The 15,703-nt window shown below is 47.1% G+C and overlaps 1 protein-coding gene across 7 annotated transcripts in view; it reads left to right on the plus strand.

Moving 5' to 3' along the window:
• COG7 (component of oligomeric golgi complex 7) overlaps positions 1-15,703 on the plus strand; it is an 85,046-nt gene that overhangs the window by 39,803 nt on the left and 29,540 nt on the right. For all 7 annotated transcript variants that reach the window (XR_016387795.1, XR_002646697.3, XM_089896026.1 and 4 more), the window contains 4 exons: positions 4,912-5,028; positions 7,139-7,204; positions 12,591-12,777; positions 14,411-14,551. Coding sequence is in view for 5 of the 7 variants with exons in the window: in XM_089896026.1 (XP_089752152.1) it covers positions 4,912-5,028; positions 7,139-7,204; positions 12,591-12,777; positions 14,411-14,551 (511 nt within the window). In the remaining 2 variants the exon portion in view is untranslated. The remainder of the gene's footprint in view (positions 1-4,911; positions 5,029-7,138; positions 7,205-12,590; positions 12,778-14,410; positions 14,552-15,703) is intronic.

The following is a 15,703-nucleotide window of genomic DNA, read 5'->3' on the forward strand; positions in this document are numbered from 1 at the left end:
GTGTGAAAAGAATATACAAAAAATAGAGTATATTTTCTGTAGCAGGGTTCGGCAAATTTTTTCTGCCAAGGGCCGGATGGTATGTATTTTAGGCTTTGAGGGCCTTACAGTCAACAGAGACTTTTGTAGTGCACTGCCCTAGTAGTAGAAAAGCAGCCAGAGACAACACATACATGAGTGGATGTGGCTCTGTTCCATTAAAACTTTATTTACAGAAAACCAAGAGTGCCAATTCCTGTTCTAGATCTTTTTTTGTCACTTTAAAATGCATTATATATTCCTATAGCATAGAGGTCAGCAAACTCTAGCTCATGAGCCAAGTCTGTTTTTGTACAAGTTTTTGTAAAAGCTATATTGGAACGCCACCATGCCCATTCACTTAACTATGGCCTGTAAATCCTCACTATAAAGTTAGAGTTGAGTAGTTAGGACAGAGACCTTGTGACTCTCAAAGCCTAAAATACCTGGACCTTAACAGAAAAAGTTCGCTGAGCCCTGATGTGGAAGGTTAGGCAACAAACTCAAAACACTGGTTGTCTTTGGGGAGATGGGGAGGGACTAAGGTGGTGGTCATAGGGGATTTAGCTTTATTTGTTATTTTCTGATTTTTTAAAAAATTAAAAATATAAATTAATTTATATTTAAAATGTAATTAGAAATATAAAATAAAAAATATATAAAATCATGCTAAGTGAAAGAAGCCAGTTACAAAAGACCACACGCTATATGATTCCATCTATATGAAATGTCCAGAACAGGCAAATCTGTAGAGACAGAAAATAGATAAGTGGCTGCCTAGGGCTGGGGAGAGGGGAGTATTTGGAGGAGATGAGGGATGACTGCTAAAAGTTATGGGGTTTCTTTTCGGGATGATGAAAATTGTTCCTAAGTTGATTGTGGTGATGGTTGCCCAACTGGTTTTTGTGACTACCCTAAAAACCTTTGAATTGTGTGGTATGTGAATTAAATCGCAATAGAGCTGTTAAAAGAAAGAAAGAAGGGGAAACCAAAATTAAGTTTACTTAGAAAAAAGAAAAATCAATATAAGGCTGGATTCTCTGACCTGTGTAATTGAGATGTAAGGGCCCTCAGGAGGTTAGATGCTTTAGTCTCTAGCTTATAGACAAATACATTCTTAGGCTCTCCAAGAAATCTTGTTCTAGAATGAAGTTGCCACGAGTCTCAAGAATTCCTCATACTGAACTGAATGCTCTTTTGCTGCTGTAAGTTTAGGGAGCTCTTGTCATTCCAGAAATGCTGAGCATGCCCCTGTGAGCTCTGAGGGTCCTTGGACCCAGTACTGTTGGTCACTGCCATGGGCAGTCTGCACCTTCCAGGGTGGCTCACAGGAAGGCACTGAGGGCTGCGAGATCATGTCCTCTGCGTAAGACAGGGGGAGCCAGGTGAGCCCAGACATGTCCCTCAGGAAGAGAAACATCAGCAAAAAGTTTTTGTTTTTTTTTTCCGGTACGTGGGCCTCTCACTGTTGTGGCCTCTCCCGTGTCAGAGCACAGGCTCGGGACGCGCAGGCTCAGTGGCCATGGCTCACAGGCCTAGCCACTCCGCGGCATGTGGGATCCCCCCGGACTGGGGCACGAACCCGTGTCCCCTGCATCGGCAGGTGGACTCTCAACCACTGTGCCACCAGGGAAGCCCATCAGCAACAAGTTTAATGAAATAAAATTTATCTCTTTCTCTCTCTGCCACCAGCTGGGATCTTGTGGATAAAATAATTTTTTTTGAGATCTAAAAATTTTATTATAAAATTTAAAAAGTAGTGCTTCTAGAAATATATATTTAAATATGAAAAGGTGTAAAAAGGTGAAAGTCTTCCTTCTTTCCTGTGCATCCTTAGGCAGTCCTCAGGAGTCATAAGTTTTAAACATTTTGCTTTGAGTCTTCTCATTCTTCTCTCCAGACTTTAAAGATTTTTTTGTTTATCACCTTTAACTATTATATCTTGACGCAACTCTGAAAGGTGAGGAACTGAGCCTCCTTGAGGCTGGTGCTCTTATCCCCTCTCCTCCCAGCTCTTGTTGGTGATATTTTCACTTTTAGTTCTGTTGGCTACTTCAATTACTTCATTTTAAAAAGTAATACAGGGGCTTCCCTGGTGGCTCAGTGGTTGGGAGTCCACCTGCCGATGCAGGGGACACGGGTTCGTGCCCTGGTCTGGGAAGATCCCTCATGCCGCGGAGCGGCTGGGCCCGTGAGCCATGGCCGCTGGGCCTGCGCGTCTGGAGCCTGTGCTCCGCAACGGGAGAGGCCACAACAGTGAGAGGCCCGCGTACCGCAAAAAAAAAAAAAAAAAAAAAAGTAATACAAATCCATATTAAAAATTCAAAATGTACAAAAGGACATATGATGAAAACAGGTCACCTGCTCTAGAAGGGAAGGTTTTGAAGCTACCAAGACAGCTGATGTTTATAAAATTAGGGAAATGAGGATGATGCTAACTTGCCCAGGGTTCAAGTGGGACCTTGTTCAGGAGTGGGGAGGGTGTGGGGATGGTGTTCAGGAAGGCAGGGATAGGGAGGATGGAGGACGCAGGCAGAGCAGGAGGAGATTGGCCTAACTTGCACTCTGCTGAAGCTGTAGAATATAGCTGCTGATGGGGTGTTGCAGGGTGAGGGGTGTTACAGCTGTGACGGGAGGCTGGGCCCTGGAGTTGTAGCCACCTGGGCTCAGATCCTGTCTCAGGCACTTACTAGCGGGGACCTTGGGTGGATTAGTGTGCCTTTCTGAGTCTTGGTATCTTTTATTTGGGTAAACTGATGGTGATAATATCTCCTTTCCATGGTGGTTGTGAATATTGAGTGAAAGCATATAATTAAAGCACCTAATGCAGCAGCTCTTACATGGTAGAGACACTTGGAAACGTGTATTGTGAGAGAATCAGAAGGTTTTGGTACAAATGCCATAAAAATGTGATGTGATACACATATCACATGCGAGCCCCGCTATGGCTAAACAGTCACCCCCCGTCTCCCCCTGGCCCCGCCTCAATGCTCGGCGGCTGCTCACTGTTCCAGGGACTCTGTCGGGAGGTTCTGTGGAGCTCATGTCTTGTTGGACGGAGTGTTCTTCTTGTTTAATGTCCTTCAGCTAAAGCACAATTAAAACGTTCTTCAACAGCTCCCTGTCAGTGTGTCCTGAGGGCCCTCCCCCTCCCCCAAGGAAAGCTGTCACCTCTCTGGGTGCAAAGGGAAGGTGCTGCTGTCTGTGGCATTTTGGTTTTGTAGCTTTTCAGCCCTGTGTGAAGGGAGCAGCAGCGGCGTTTGTCCCTCAGTGGAGTGGTCTGCAGCAGTTCCTTCCACTTGCTTCTCTGAGCGGCCTTTCTCTCCACCACACAGACTTACTCTTCAGAGCCGTGCCCTGGGTCATCACAGCCCACTGTCCTCACTAGAGCTCGTGGTTTGGGAAGGGAGAGAGGCGAGACTTCTTGTGATGTATGCAGGTGTCGTGGGTTTTAGGGAGCCTATTGGCTTCCAGAGCACATGACCATCCACCCCCGTCCTCCTTACCATACCCTCCCAAGGACTTATGTGTTCATGTTCCAAGAACTATACAGCTGGACCTGTGTATCCAGCGTTCCTTATGTGCGGGTTCAACCAACTGTGGATCAAAAATATTCAGAAAAAAAATTTCCAGAAAGTACCAAAAAGCAAAACGTGAATTTGCTGCATGCTGGCAACTCTTTATGTCGCATTTACATTGTATTTACAATTATTTACATAACATTTATGTTGTGTTAGGTATTATAAGTAATCTAGAGATGATCTATTAAAGTATATGGGAAAATGTGCCTAGGTTCTATGCAAATACTATGCCATTTTATATAAAAAACTTGAGCATCCATGGATTTTGGTATCTTTGGGGGAGGAGGGAGGCAATCCTGAAATCAGTCCCTCATGGCTGCCCAAGGAGTACTATACATAAAAACGATACCACTGCACATCAGCTTTCATTTTATACTTCTCAGGGAGCTTTTGTGCCTACTATTTCATTCATTTCATTTTATTTTATCATCATGACAACTCTGTGGGGCAGTACAGAAGTCATCATTAAGTCCATTTTAAAGATGAGGAAACTGAGGCCCAAAGACAGCTAGGTACTTGCAGTGCAGGTCTGTCATTGACTCAGGACCTATTTCTGGATGTTTCCTTTATGCCCATGTCTGTGTTAATTCCTGGGGATACGATTATGACCTACAAATGGATAGTCCCTATTCTCCCAGAGCTTCTAGTCTGATGACAGCAATAAACATTAAACACATACATTAAATAAGCTATTTAATTATACTTGTGTTAAGTGCTATGAAGGAAAGTATGTGGTATAGGTGGGAGCAGACAGCAGTCTGTGAGGGAGGGTTTTCAGTTTTGAATCCAGTTTCATGCTCCTGTACCATTAAAGTCGGGCTCTTGCCTGCCATGGAGCTTGGCTGTTTAATCTAAATTCAAGAATTTGAGTGGTATAGAAGTACCCTGGATATCAGTGAACTGCCTTATGGTATCCTAGGTGACAATTGGGTATTATAGTGGGACCATGACGTTTTAAAACAGTTCTTTGAATCAGCTTCCAAAGAAATGCCCCTGTTAGGATGAGGGAGTAATTAACCAGCATCATCTTTCACCTGGTTGGTCAGAGTCTTGGTCTTAGTGGCCATCCCCTTCCCCCCTCATCTTGAGCATCTCTTAAAGCCGCTCTGCCAGGTGAGGAAAGACAGTCTTGCCACATAGGGGAGACCTTTTTGTGGTCAGAGCTTTATAAGTAGTGACAGCCCTTGGTAGGATAGCCTCTGAAGGTGCTCTCAAGGTCATTAGCAGTTTGTCCCAAGCTGTATAATTCCAGGTGTCTCTAGGTCTGAGGAGTTTATGATGATATCACTGTCATTTTTTTCTGTCCCCATAGGTATGTGTCTGATTTCACCAGTACTCTCTACTCAATACGAAAGAAGTATAGGCTGGATGATATTCCTCTCAACTCCCTTTTTCAAGAAGATTGGGCGGCTTTTCAGAATTCCATTAGGTAAAGTGGGGGTAAACATGCATAATATAGTATATAAAAATGATAAATGTGTGTGTAAGGCGTTCTTTTTTCTCTCTTTCACTGCCCCCCCTTTTTTAAAGCAAATACTCTAGACTCTGAAAACAAGCCAATAAACAAAAAAAAAACAAGGCAAACCAAACAAACACCAAAAAGACCCCTCTTGCTCTTAAAATATTTTTAAAAGTTCTTTATGAACTCATCTCCTTTGGTGACTTAAGTTTTTTTATGTTTGGTTTGAGATTTTTTTTTTTCCCCTTAGCCTATAGTTTCTACAAACGTAAAATAAGTTAGAGCTTTTATTTTAGAAAATGCACAGCTGATTAGATCCTGTTTCTGGATCTGTGCCACAGAACTAAATGGTAAGTCAATGCTATTTGGCCTGCAAAGAGCCGTGTAAGAGTTCCGTGAAAGGCCTTGAGGTGACCCTCCCAAGTCGTTGTTGACAGACAGATTCTGGCGTAGCCTGTGTGACCTGTGGGCCACTAGGTAGACACCATGTTGCCCTAAGCCCTGAGATCTGGTGGGAGTGTGATTGGCAGTGGCCTGAGGAGTTTGGCCCTTGATGTGTCCAGCCTGAGGGAATGCCCTGGCAGTCCAGTGGTTAGGACTCCACGCTTCCACTGCAGGGGGCACAGGTTTGATCCCTGGGCGGGGAACTAAGATTCCGAATGCTGCACGGGGCGGCCCAAAAAAAACACAAAAGACGGAAGCTCTGGAAGCACTGGGCCTGCATCGTCCCAAGGCTGTGACCCGAAGCCTCGGTTGACTAGGTGTATGTTCTCTGTTGTGCTGTGGTTCTCCCACTCCTATGAGGTCTAACAACTGTACTATCAGCCTGAGATAAAAAGCGATCTAGAAATTTCTTTTCCTTACAACCATTCTTTGCAGACATATGTTCTGAAAAGGCAAGCTGCTCTCCCCCCACTTACATTTCTTGCCTGACCCCCGGCCTAGGTGGTATGTGCAGAGTGCCCATGGCACATGTGGGTCTCAGTTCAGATCCAGACCCTCCAAAAGCTGTCTTTAATCAGGGTAAACCCGGGGCCTCCCAGGACTATTTGGAGTGTCTCCTCATGGGCTCTGATCTGAACTTTTTTTTTTTGATGAAATTTAATGTTCTAGATGCTAATATCCCTTATCAGCTGTGGCAGCTTGGTACACCAGAAAATATGTGCAAGGTTGTTCTCTTGTAACTGGCGTGAGTGGAATATTTCACTTTCTCATAAACCTTTCTTATGATGGAATGCCTAGATATCCTGGTGATGATAGACACTTTTAGAGAAAGTTAAAAGTTAACTAGACCTAAGATGTTTTTAATCCTTGGATTTGTCCTGACATTATAGTTTGGTGTTGAAGGACTCAGTAGCTGGAGTTTGAGGGCTAGCATAAAATTACTTGAAAATTAAAGGATTATTAAATACAGAAATGATCATTCAGGCTTATCTCTGAGAAACAAATGGATTAATCTTCATCTGCCTTTCATGTGATCAGAGAGAAACAATTCTAAGATCAAAACAGTTTTCTCTTCTATGCCTGGCAAATAGCAGGCAGCTCACAAATGTTAATGAATTTTGGTTTTTAAATTTTAGATACAAAGAATTTCCAACCCATTTTATTTGTTTGTTTGTTTTGTTTTGTTTGTTTTGCTTTTTTGTCCACGCTGTGCAGCTTGTGGGATCCTAGTTCCCTGACCAGGGATCGAACCCGTGCTCCCTGCAGTGGAAGCGTGGAGTCTTAACCATGGGACCTCCAGGGAATTCCCTCCAACCCATTTTCTTAAGGACAAAGCCCAAAAGCAACCTCAGTATTTTTGGAAATGTAAAATTATTTGAGATCATGTTGGATAGAATTGTGATTCATAGCAGAGAGACCCATGACAGGAGGATATTAGAAGGGACCAGCATTTCCCTTTTACATGAATTACTAATGAATGGAACGTTTCAGGTAGGCCCTCAAATGGTCAACTGCTTTCCCACAAACCAGCACACCACCAAAAGTGGTGAATAGTTAGAATTTTTATGAATGGGACAATGTTTGTCCTGTAAATGTCGGCATTCCAGATACTTGAAGTGCTTTTTGTTTCGTTTAGGATAATAGCCACCTGTGGAGAGCTCCTCCGGCAGTGCGGGGACTTGGAGCAGCAGCTAGCCAACAGGTAGGAGAGGGCTGTGGGCCGGCCCCTGGGCTCTCAGCTGGGGAAGACCTTGATAGAGTGCGCAGCACCGTCTGAAGCCACAGAGCTTGAGGACTCTCTGTACCTAGGATACAAGGTGTCAGTGTTGTCACCATTCAGCATTTATTGAGCACCTAAAAGGAGCAAGGCTCTGACCTCCTTGGCACATAACTTTAGTTAGATATGGAAGTTTCAGCCTAAATGAGGAAGCAGTACATGTTGTCTCCAAATTATGAGTGGGCAGGGCTCCCGCTGCATGTTTGCAAGCTAGTTATTGGGGATGGAAAGTTATAGGCGGTGCGAGGTCCCCTGGGCCAGCCCACAGAATCGGGATGAATCCGGCCAGCCTGCCTTCTGGGTTCTGCAGTAGGATTCTGTGCTGCGGAAGCCAGTGTGTGTGTCAAAGGAGGATTTCTGGGGTCAGGCCTAGGAAAGGCCCTCCTGCCCCCTCCATTCTGATACCTGCCAGGGCTTTTTACACTGCCCCGAAGTGACCCCATTCGGACCTGCTTTTCCCTCCAAGGGCTTCAGGCTTCCCAAATGTCCTCACTTCTTCAGCGGAATTTCTGATTGCCTTGGTGCAGCTGCTTTCTCTGTTCTGCAGGAATTCAGGGGAAGAAGTCTGTTTCCTACAGTGGTGTTAGGGCCTAGTGGCAGCCCCTTCACCTCTTTCTGGGGTAACTCAGAAAGTTATCTCTGCAGGAGGGAATTTCTGGCAGTGGTACAAAGTGAAAAGCAAGCTGAGGCCTCGAGACTGGGCGGGCAGTAGGGCTGAGCTGCTGGGGAAGGTCGTCAGACCGGCCGCAGGGTCAGGGCTCTGAGTTGGTCATTTCTTCTCCTCGCCACTCTCTGTCTCCTTTCATTTCTGAACCCACGGGTTGCCTTCAAGTCCCAAGATTTTTCACCATGGTTCTCATTATGGAGAAAGCCTTGCGGGGGCCAGGGGTGCGGGGGTGGGTTGGAATGGGCAGCTGTTGCAGTTCATAGCTCCCAAACAGCCCAGCATAGAGCTCATGTGACTTCTTGGAATGAATAAAACCAGAGCACCACAAGCATACAGCAGAGTGTGTATAAATCATATAAATGACGAGGTAAACGCCCCCTTCCTCCCTCCCCAATCCCACACACACGTATGCTCATGTTTATATGCACGCGTGTGCGTGCACACAGACACGCACACGGTGAGGGGAGCCTATGGCGGAAGGGTGAGTAGGTCTGGGTTCACGAAGGGCCCCTAAGAAAAGGTGAAAATTTGACATTTATATATTTAAAAGAAAGCCATGTAGCTTATTAGTTTCTTAATTACGGTGGTAATTACAGCCTGGGCCCAGCTCAAAAATTAAAAGTTCACGAGTGTACAAAGTATTAAAAACTGAAAATCTACTCACCCCAAAAATTCTTGAGAAGAAACGTTAACAGCCCCCCTGCCCCCTTCGCATTTGTTTTTTTTTGTTTTGTTTTATTTTGTTTTTTGCAGTACGCGGGCCTCTCACTGCTGTGGCCTCTCCTGTTGCGGAGCACAGGCTCCGGACGCGCAGGCTCAGCGGCCATGGCTCACGGGCCCAGCCGCTCCACGGCATGTGGGATCTTCCCGGACCGTGGCACGAACCCGTGTCCTCTGCATCGGCAGGCGGACTCTCAACCACTGTGCCACCAGGGAAGCCCCCACATTGCATTTGTTGAGCCCTGCCATGAAAGGCTTTACATGAATTAACTCCTTAATCCTCCCGGGGCATCCAAAGAGATAGATACTATTCTTACCCCCATTTTTACACATGAAGAGACATTGAGCCATAGAATTTGGCACCGGTAGTAACTTTTTAAGTAAAAGGAATTATCTGTGGAAAGAGCTGTGTCTGAGGTGATGCGCCTAAGGGGCAGTGATCTGAACCTGGACATCAGCTGAGTCATCCCGAGTGTGTGAGTATCACCTCCACACTGTCCTTCCTCACAGATGAGTGTCCGTCGTCAGACTTGGGTTTCTCTGCATATATATCAGACGTCTTTCCATATCAGAACGTATAGACTTGCCTTAATCTTTTAATGAAGATGAGTATTACCTTCTAAAGGGTAAGGAAGGATCTGGTTAAGAAGGTGAATGGGGGCATGACAGATAAAGGTTGAGCCCCTCTAACTGCATTTTGCAGCCCAGAGAGGCTGAGAGCCTGGCCCGAGTTTTGGTGTGAGATGAGAACAGATTGGGTGTATCCAAGAGAGCCTTTTTAAGAGGTGATGTCATTCTGGAAGCACTGAGCCTGGAAAGGGAAAAGAGTAACAGTCGTCATCTGTGTTCCCATCAGGGAGCCTATGCATGTGACTGCCACCTATAAAGCTTATCTCCCTGTCGGTTTCACTGGCAGACCCAGACTGCAACTTAGGACCACTCCCCTCAGATGGCAGAGGCAGTAGCTCGAAACACTGCAGATTACTTCAGTAACAAGAGTGACATTGGCTACTGGGCTTTTAAGATCACCTGTTTGCAGACAGAGATCGTTTTGTGATTAGTGGGGCGAGTAAAGCAAGGTTGAGTTGGGTGTCACCCGAGGGATTTCTCTTGTACTTGGGTGACATACAGGGAGATTGCTGTGGTTCCTCTATACTTCTATGGTGCCCACCGCTTATTTTTGGAACAGAGGTATTTTCACTAGGACAAGGCTTTAGTGGCACAGTTCAGTGGGACAGTGAGGTTTGGGGAATCCAAAATAAATGTCCAGGCTCCTATGGCTGAGGAGTGGGCAGCAACTTTTCCAGAAAAGGAGATGAGTTGAGGAAGGAGATGGAATTGGGATGTTAGTCCCTCCCTCCTCTGCTCATACTCACTGCCTTCTCCTGGCTCAGCAGGTAGCACAGCACTGGCACATAGTGGACTCTCCTGTTAATCTCTGAGCTTCTGAGGGCAAGCTCTATGTATAATCATCTGATAATCACCAAGACCTGGCTTAGAGCCCATTAAAATGATGAGAAAACGTTTCTTTTTTTTTTTTCTTTATTTTTGGCTGCGTTGGGTCTTCGTTGCTGCGCACGGGCTTTCTCTAGTTGCGGCGAGGGGGGGCTACTGTTTGTTGTGGTGCGCGGGCTTCTCGTTGCAGTGGCTTCTCTTGTGGAGCACGAGCTCCAGGTGCACGAGCTTCAGTAGTTGCAGCATGTGGGCTCAGTAGTTGTGGCTCACGGGCTCTAGAGCGCAGGCTCAGTAGTTGTGGTGCACGGGCTTAGTTGCTCTGTGGCACGTGGGATCTTCCTGGACCAGGGATCGAACCGTGTCCCCTGCATTGGCAGACGGATTCTTAACCACTGCGCCACCAGGGAAGTCCTGAGAAAATGTTTCTTTTTTTTTTTTTTTTTTTTTTTTTTGCGGTATGCAGGCCTCTCACTGCTGCGGCCTCTCCCGCTGCGGAGCACAGGCTCCAGACGCTCAGGCTCAGTGGCCATGGCTCACGGGCCCAGCCGCTCCGCGGCATGTGGGATCTTCCCGGACTGAGGCATGAACCCGTGTCCCCTGCATCGGCAGGAGGACTCCTACCCACTGCGCCACCAGGGAAGTCCCTTAAACTATAATCTTTAATACTCAGAACATTCCCAGCATAACTGTTTTTCTTCAGCTTGGATGGCAGACTGATGCCACTTGCTCCTGGCAGCCTGAGACTGAGACACATATTGCATTAACCTCAGGAAGGAGAGCTGACTTCCCGGAGGGCAGAGACGAAAGCTCAGCTGTCAACTTCCTGTTCACCAAACCCAGGGTCACCTGTCAGTCAAAGAATAATTACGGAGCGCCTGCTATGTTCCCGGCACTGTGCTAAGTGCTGGGAATTCAGAGATGAAGACCACTCTGTGGTTTAGCCTCACCATCTAGTGTGTAAGAGAGGTGAAGGCTGGTGAAGTTAGAAGACTGAGTGCCTGGGGGGATGCCCCTGGGACCGGTCCTTGAAGAAGGAGTAGGATTTTTCCAGGTGCACCAAGGAGGGGAGAGCATTTCAGATCATGGGAGCGTGCGAGCAAGACACGCAAGGGTGTGAAGCATGGTGTGTGGGCTGGGGGCGGTTGGCATGGTAGCGGGAATGTTTGTAAGGATACAGGGGCTCCAGCGGTGGAGGGCGCTGGGGGCCATGCCTAGGCATTTTTAGTTTTATCTTGGGGAGCACTGAAGGATCTTTGGGAAAAAGACAAAATCAGATTTGCCTTTTGGAAAGATCATTCCAGTTACCCTTAGGAGGACAGATTAAATGGAGTGTGGAAGGGAAGGCAGCTATGATCCAGACAAGAAATAGTGAAGACTTGGAAGTAAGGCAGCGGCAGGGACAGGCCACAGTTTCACAGAGAAGAGATGCAACCGAAATTACCGGTAGGCGTAACCAACAGGGAAAACTGTAACTTGACCTTAGTGGCAGAGGCAGGTGGCTACTTGTGTCAGCAGTGGTTCCTGAGGAAAGTCCTGTCCCCAGGATTTGTTTGCAAGTACAGGCATTTCTTGACAAGCTCATGGGATTTGTTTTTGAAGAAGTGAGTGCCTACAGGCTGCCATGTCCAAAGTGATCTTTTTTATAAGAAATTATGGTAAAGGAGGCATTGGGGAATTAGGCACAGTTGGGATGTACTACAGTGTCTAGTCTTCTGGCTACATAGGTTTGTATAATTCTGTACACATTTAAACGTATAGGCCGAATGGTGAGGTTGGGCTAAGGAGGAAACAGAGTGAGGATTTTCGGCATCCATCAAGGGAGGTCATCCTTGTTGGAGACAGAGATCCTGCTCCCAAGCAGAGCCAGAGGTTGATCATCCCATAGAACCTCCTCCAGGCATTGTTCTTTCTCAGGAAAGCACCAGGTTCTCTCAGTAGATCTCTCTAAACCTCAGAAGGAAACTTTACGGTGCCGATGAACACAAACACCACATGAGCCCAGCGTGTGCGAGAGTGTGAGTCCTGTGGGTAGAGGTGTGCAGCGAGCTGCTGTCACTCTTCTCCAGGGGCACTGTTGTGTCTCGTGCCTCTTACTGCGGTGCCAGTGGCTCCCCTGGCTTTGACTGTTCCAAAGAGTGATGCTAATATAGCTCATATATAGAAAGTGCACAGTATTCCCAGATTGTAGTGAATTGACGGCTGCCCTGTAGGCTGTTCATTTTATTAGGAAGATGGCATATTCTGTTAGAGTGTTAAATAGGAAATAAAAACACCTGGTGTTTATTGTGTACCTGAGGTCCAGCTCCCTCCTAAAGGATCAAGGGCGTCTCCATTTCCTTATAAAATGGACCCTAAATCAATCTGCCTCATGAGGATATCCTGGGATTTAGTAAGGAGCAGTCTGAATGCTCCAAGAAGAAAATTCCATACAAATAGCTCAGGGCATAATGGTCATCACTTTCATTACAGGATTTTGTCCACAGCTGGGAAGTATCTCTCTGAGTCCTACAGCCCTCGGAGCCTGACCGGTTTTCAGGATAGCATCTTGACAGACAAGAAGAGCTCTGCCAGGAACCCATGGCAAGAATATAATTACCTTCAGAAAGACAGCCCTGCCGAATATGGCAGTTTAATGGAAATACTCTATACCCTCAAGGTATGAGACCTGACTGATGGCATTCTTGCAAATGAAAACTTTTCCCTTGCCACTCACCCTTTCCCTAACCCAGGCTTTCTGCCCCTGTGTGTGGGCCCTGGGCTGTGGCATGCCCTCCCACGTCTCTGTCTCGTGTATGTTGGTGTTTTAAGAAGCTAATCAACTAAACTGGGGTCGAAGCAATTGAAACACAGCTGTAGGAGGAGTTGGATAAATGGAGCTTTATTACCGACGAAAGGTAGGCTGGAGAGTGTGGCTCTCGATCTGCAGCCGTGGGAGCTCGCTGTTCTCCTCTTTGGAGTTAGGCCCGTCAGCAGTGTGAGTGGAGCTGGACGGCCCCGGGCCCCCACGCGGGCACAGCCCCCCCCCCCCCCCCCGCCGTACTGAGTGGCAGAGAGGGGACCGGAACTCCTGTACTGCCTGGGCGTGGGCAGAACCTGGGAAGGTGGACCCCAACCCAGGAGCCAGAGGAGGAGCAAGGTGGGGAGGAGCCAGGAGCGCCCCTCGAGTGCAGGTTCTTCCGTGTGGCAACACGACGACGTGGGAATCAGTGTTCCCTCCTGGCTGTTCCTTTGGTTTAAACTCTTCGTTTGTCTACCATAAAATGGCCCTTGACTTTGAGCTTTGGGCCTCTTGGGGTCCAGGGACGGGGGACCTCCCAACAAATGGAATGAGCCACACGCTCCCTGGGAATGGCCTCAGGGTTCTTAGAGGGCCACGGCCTCCTTTCCAGAGCCATCCCCCACCCCCAGTCTGAGTTGGACCTCACTCTCTTGGTGGTAAGCCAAGGAGGTACGGCTGTTCCCATAGCACCAAATTCAATCTGAAATTACCCTGATGGGCCACGAGCTCTGGAGGTGACTGCACGGTGTGCCTCAGGATGTGTCTGAGGCCTCAGCGTTGCCCTCACAGGGTCTTCCCCGACCCTCTGTACCTTGACCCACCAGCCGGCTGCATTTGAGCTTGACAAACACTTCTTGAAGCCATTCTGCAAGTTCATTCATCCGTGCTTCTGTGATTACGTTAAAGCAACTCTGTTTATCTTTATTGCTGATCTGATTTATGTCTGTTTGTTGTAATCAGTTCATTTATAATAGCAAAACTAAGGTTACATTTTCCACCTCTGTATTTTCTCAGGCTGTTTGGAATAGCTCAGGACTCACACAGGTGGTGCATACTCTGGTGTACAGCCGAGTATAGTTGACCTGACCTCACTGGGAATCAGGGCTCTGTCTGTCACTCTTGTTTCTACATGACACTTCTGATCATTTTTTCCTTCTTCCTCTATCCCTGAGGGACAGTCACAGGTTAATTTTTCCTAAACTACCAATCCATGAGCTTATATTAGCTTAAATGCATCAGAGTCACCTGGGAAAGTGAATGAAAAATATATCAATAGTTTCCTGGGCTCCAGAACCCCACTGGATCCGGACGCAGTAGTTCTGTGGTAGACCCTGGGTATCTGTAACTCAGCGTGCTCTCCAGGGGTTCCTGGGGCACAGCCAGGTTTGGAAGCTACTGTAGTAGAGAACCCTCTTACTATTTTCCTTTCAGTGGCCTTTCAAAACCCTTAGCTAATACCTTGGTTGGATTCAGGGCATAACAACATGCCTTCTGCATTTTCTTGTCTTAGGAAAAAGGGTCAGGTAACCACAACCTGCTGTCGGCGCCTCGAGCGGCTCTGACTCGGCTTAACCAGCAGGCCCACCAGCTGGCTTTCGATTCCGTCTTCCTGCGCATCAAACAGCAGCTGCTCCTCATTTCCAAGATGGATGTAAGTTTCCCACCAACTGGAAAATGTGCCCCTTCACCCCCCAGCCTAGGCCTAATGTCCCCTTCCCCGAGCTTTGGGTGGTGCCCCCTCTGACTCTCCTAGGCTAGAAGTCCAGCTATAGAGTCACTGTTCCCTTGCAACTCATTGCTTAGCGAGACTGTCCTATCTTAATTGTAGTTACTGTGATGCTGTGTTTTCAGACTGTTTCTTGGGATTATTACTATTGCTTGATTAACTTTCACAGCAGCTTAGCTGTGCCCTCTCAGGGAGATGTAAGGGAGATTATGTGCCACTGGAAAAGTTGGGGCCGGTCAGAGGAGCTAATTGTCTGATGAGGTTGAATTGTTTTCGTGCCAAACATTTGTGGAGACTTGGTTCTGGAACTTTATTCAGGAGAGTGCCTTACTAGATTTGATCTGGTGTTTTTGAGGAGACTTTGAAGGGTTCTGCTCTTTTCTATCCTTCATACTCTTTCTATTTGGCTATTCTTAGAACATCTCACTCTCCTTGCCTTGCACACTCTTTTCTGGTTGCCCTTATTCCTTTTCAAGGAATTGCCTATCAGTCCTGTTTTCTCTACTGGCTCTGACTTTCCCTGGGTCCAGATCGCATGACTTTCCTTTCAGATTTCTGAGACAGTCCCCTGATTAATTTTTCTCACTGACTCCTCAAGTCTATCTGGATTTGGCTTATTTTAAAGATAGTCTTGGGACTTCCCTGGTGGTGCAGTGGTTAAGAATACTTCTGCCAGTGCAGGGGACATGGGTTCGATCCCCGGTCTGGGAAGATCCTACATGCTGCGGAGCAGCTAAGCCCGCGTGCCACAACTACTGAAGCCCACGCACTCTAGGGCCCACGTGCCGCAACTGCTGATTCCGCATGTTGCAACTACTGAAGCCCGCGTGCCTAGAGCCCATGCTCTGCAACAAGAGAAGCCACCGCAATGAGAAGCCCGCGCACCGCAACGAAGAGTAGCCCCCGCTTGCCGCAACTAGAGAAAGGCCACACGCAGCGACGAAGACCCAACGCGGCCAAAACAAAACAAAACAAAACAGTAAAGATGGTCTTTTGGGAAAGATCCAGTTATGGGCTTTTACTAACCAAGAGATCCTTTAAGGAAGTCCTTTGCTTTTTACTGCCCTCTGGAAAGCA

This window comes from Delphinapterus leucas, chromosome 15, assembly GCF_059928025.1.
Source record: "Delphinapterus leucas isolate spDelLeu-1000000601 "Yukka" chromosome 15, BTC_Dleu_Yukka2, whole genome shotgun sequence".
Classification (NCBI taxonomy): domain Eukaryota; kingdom Metazoa; phylum Chordata; class Mammalia; order Artiodactyla; family Monodontidae; genus Delphinapterus; species Delphinapterus leucas.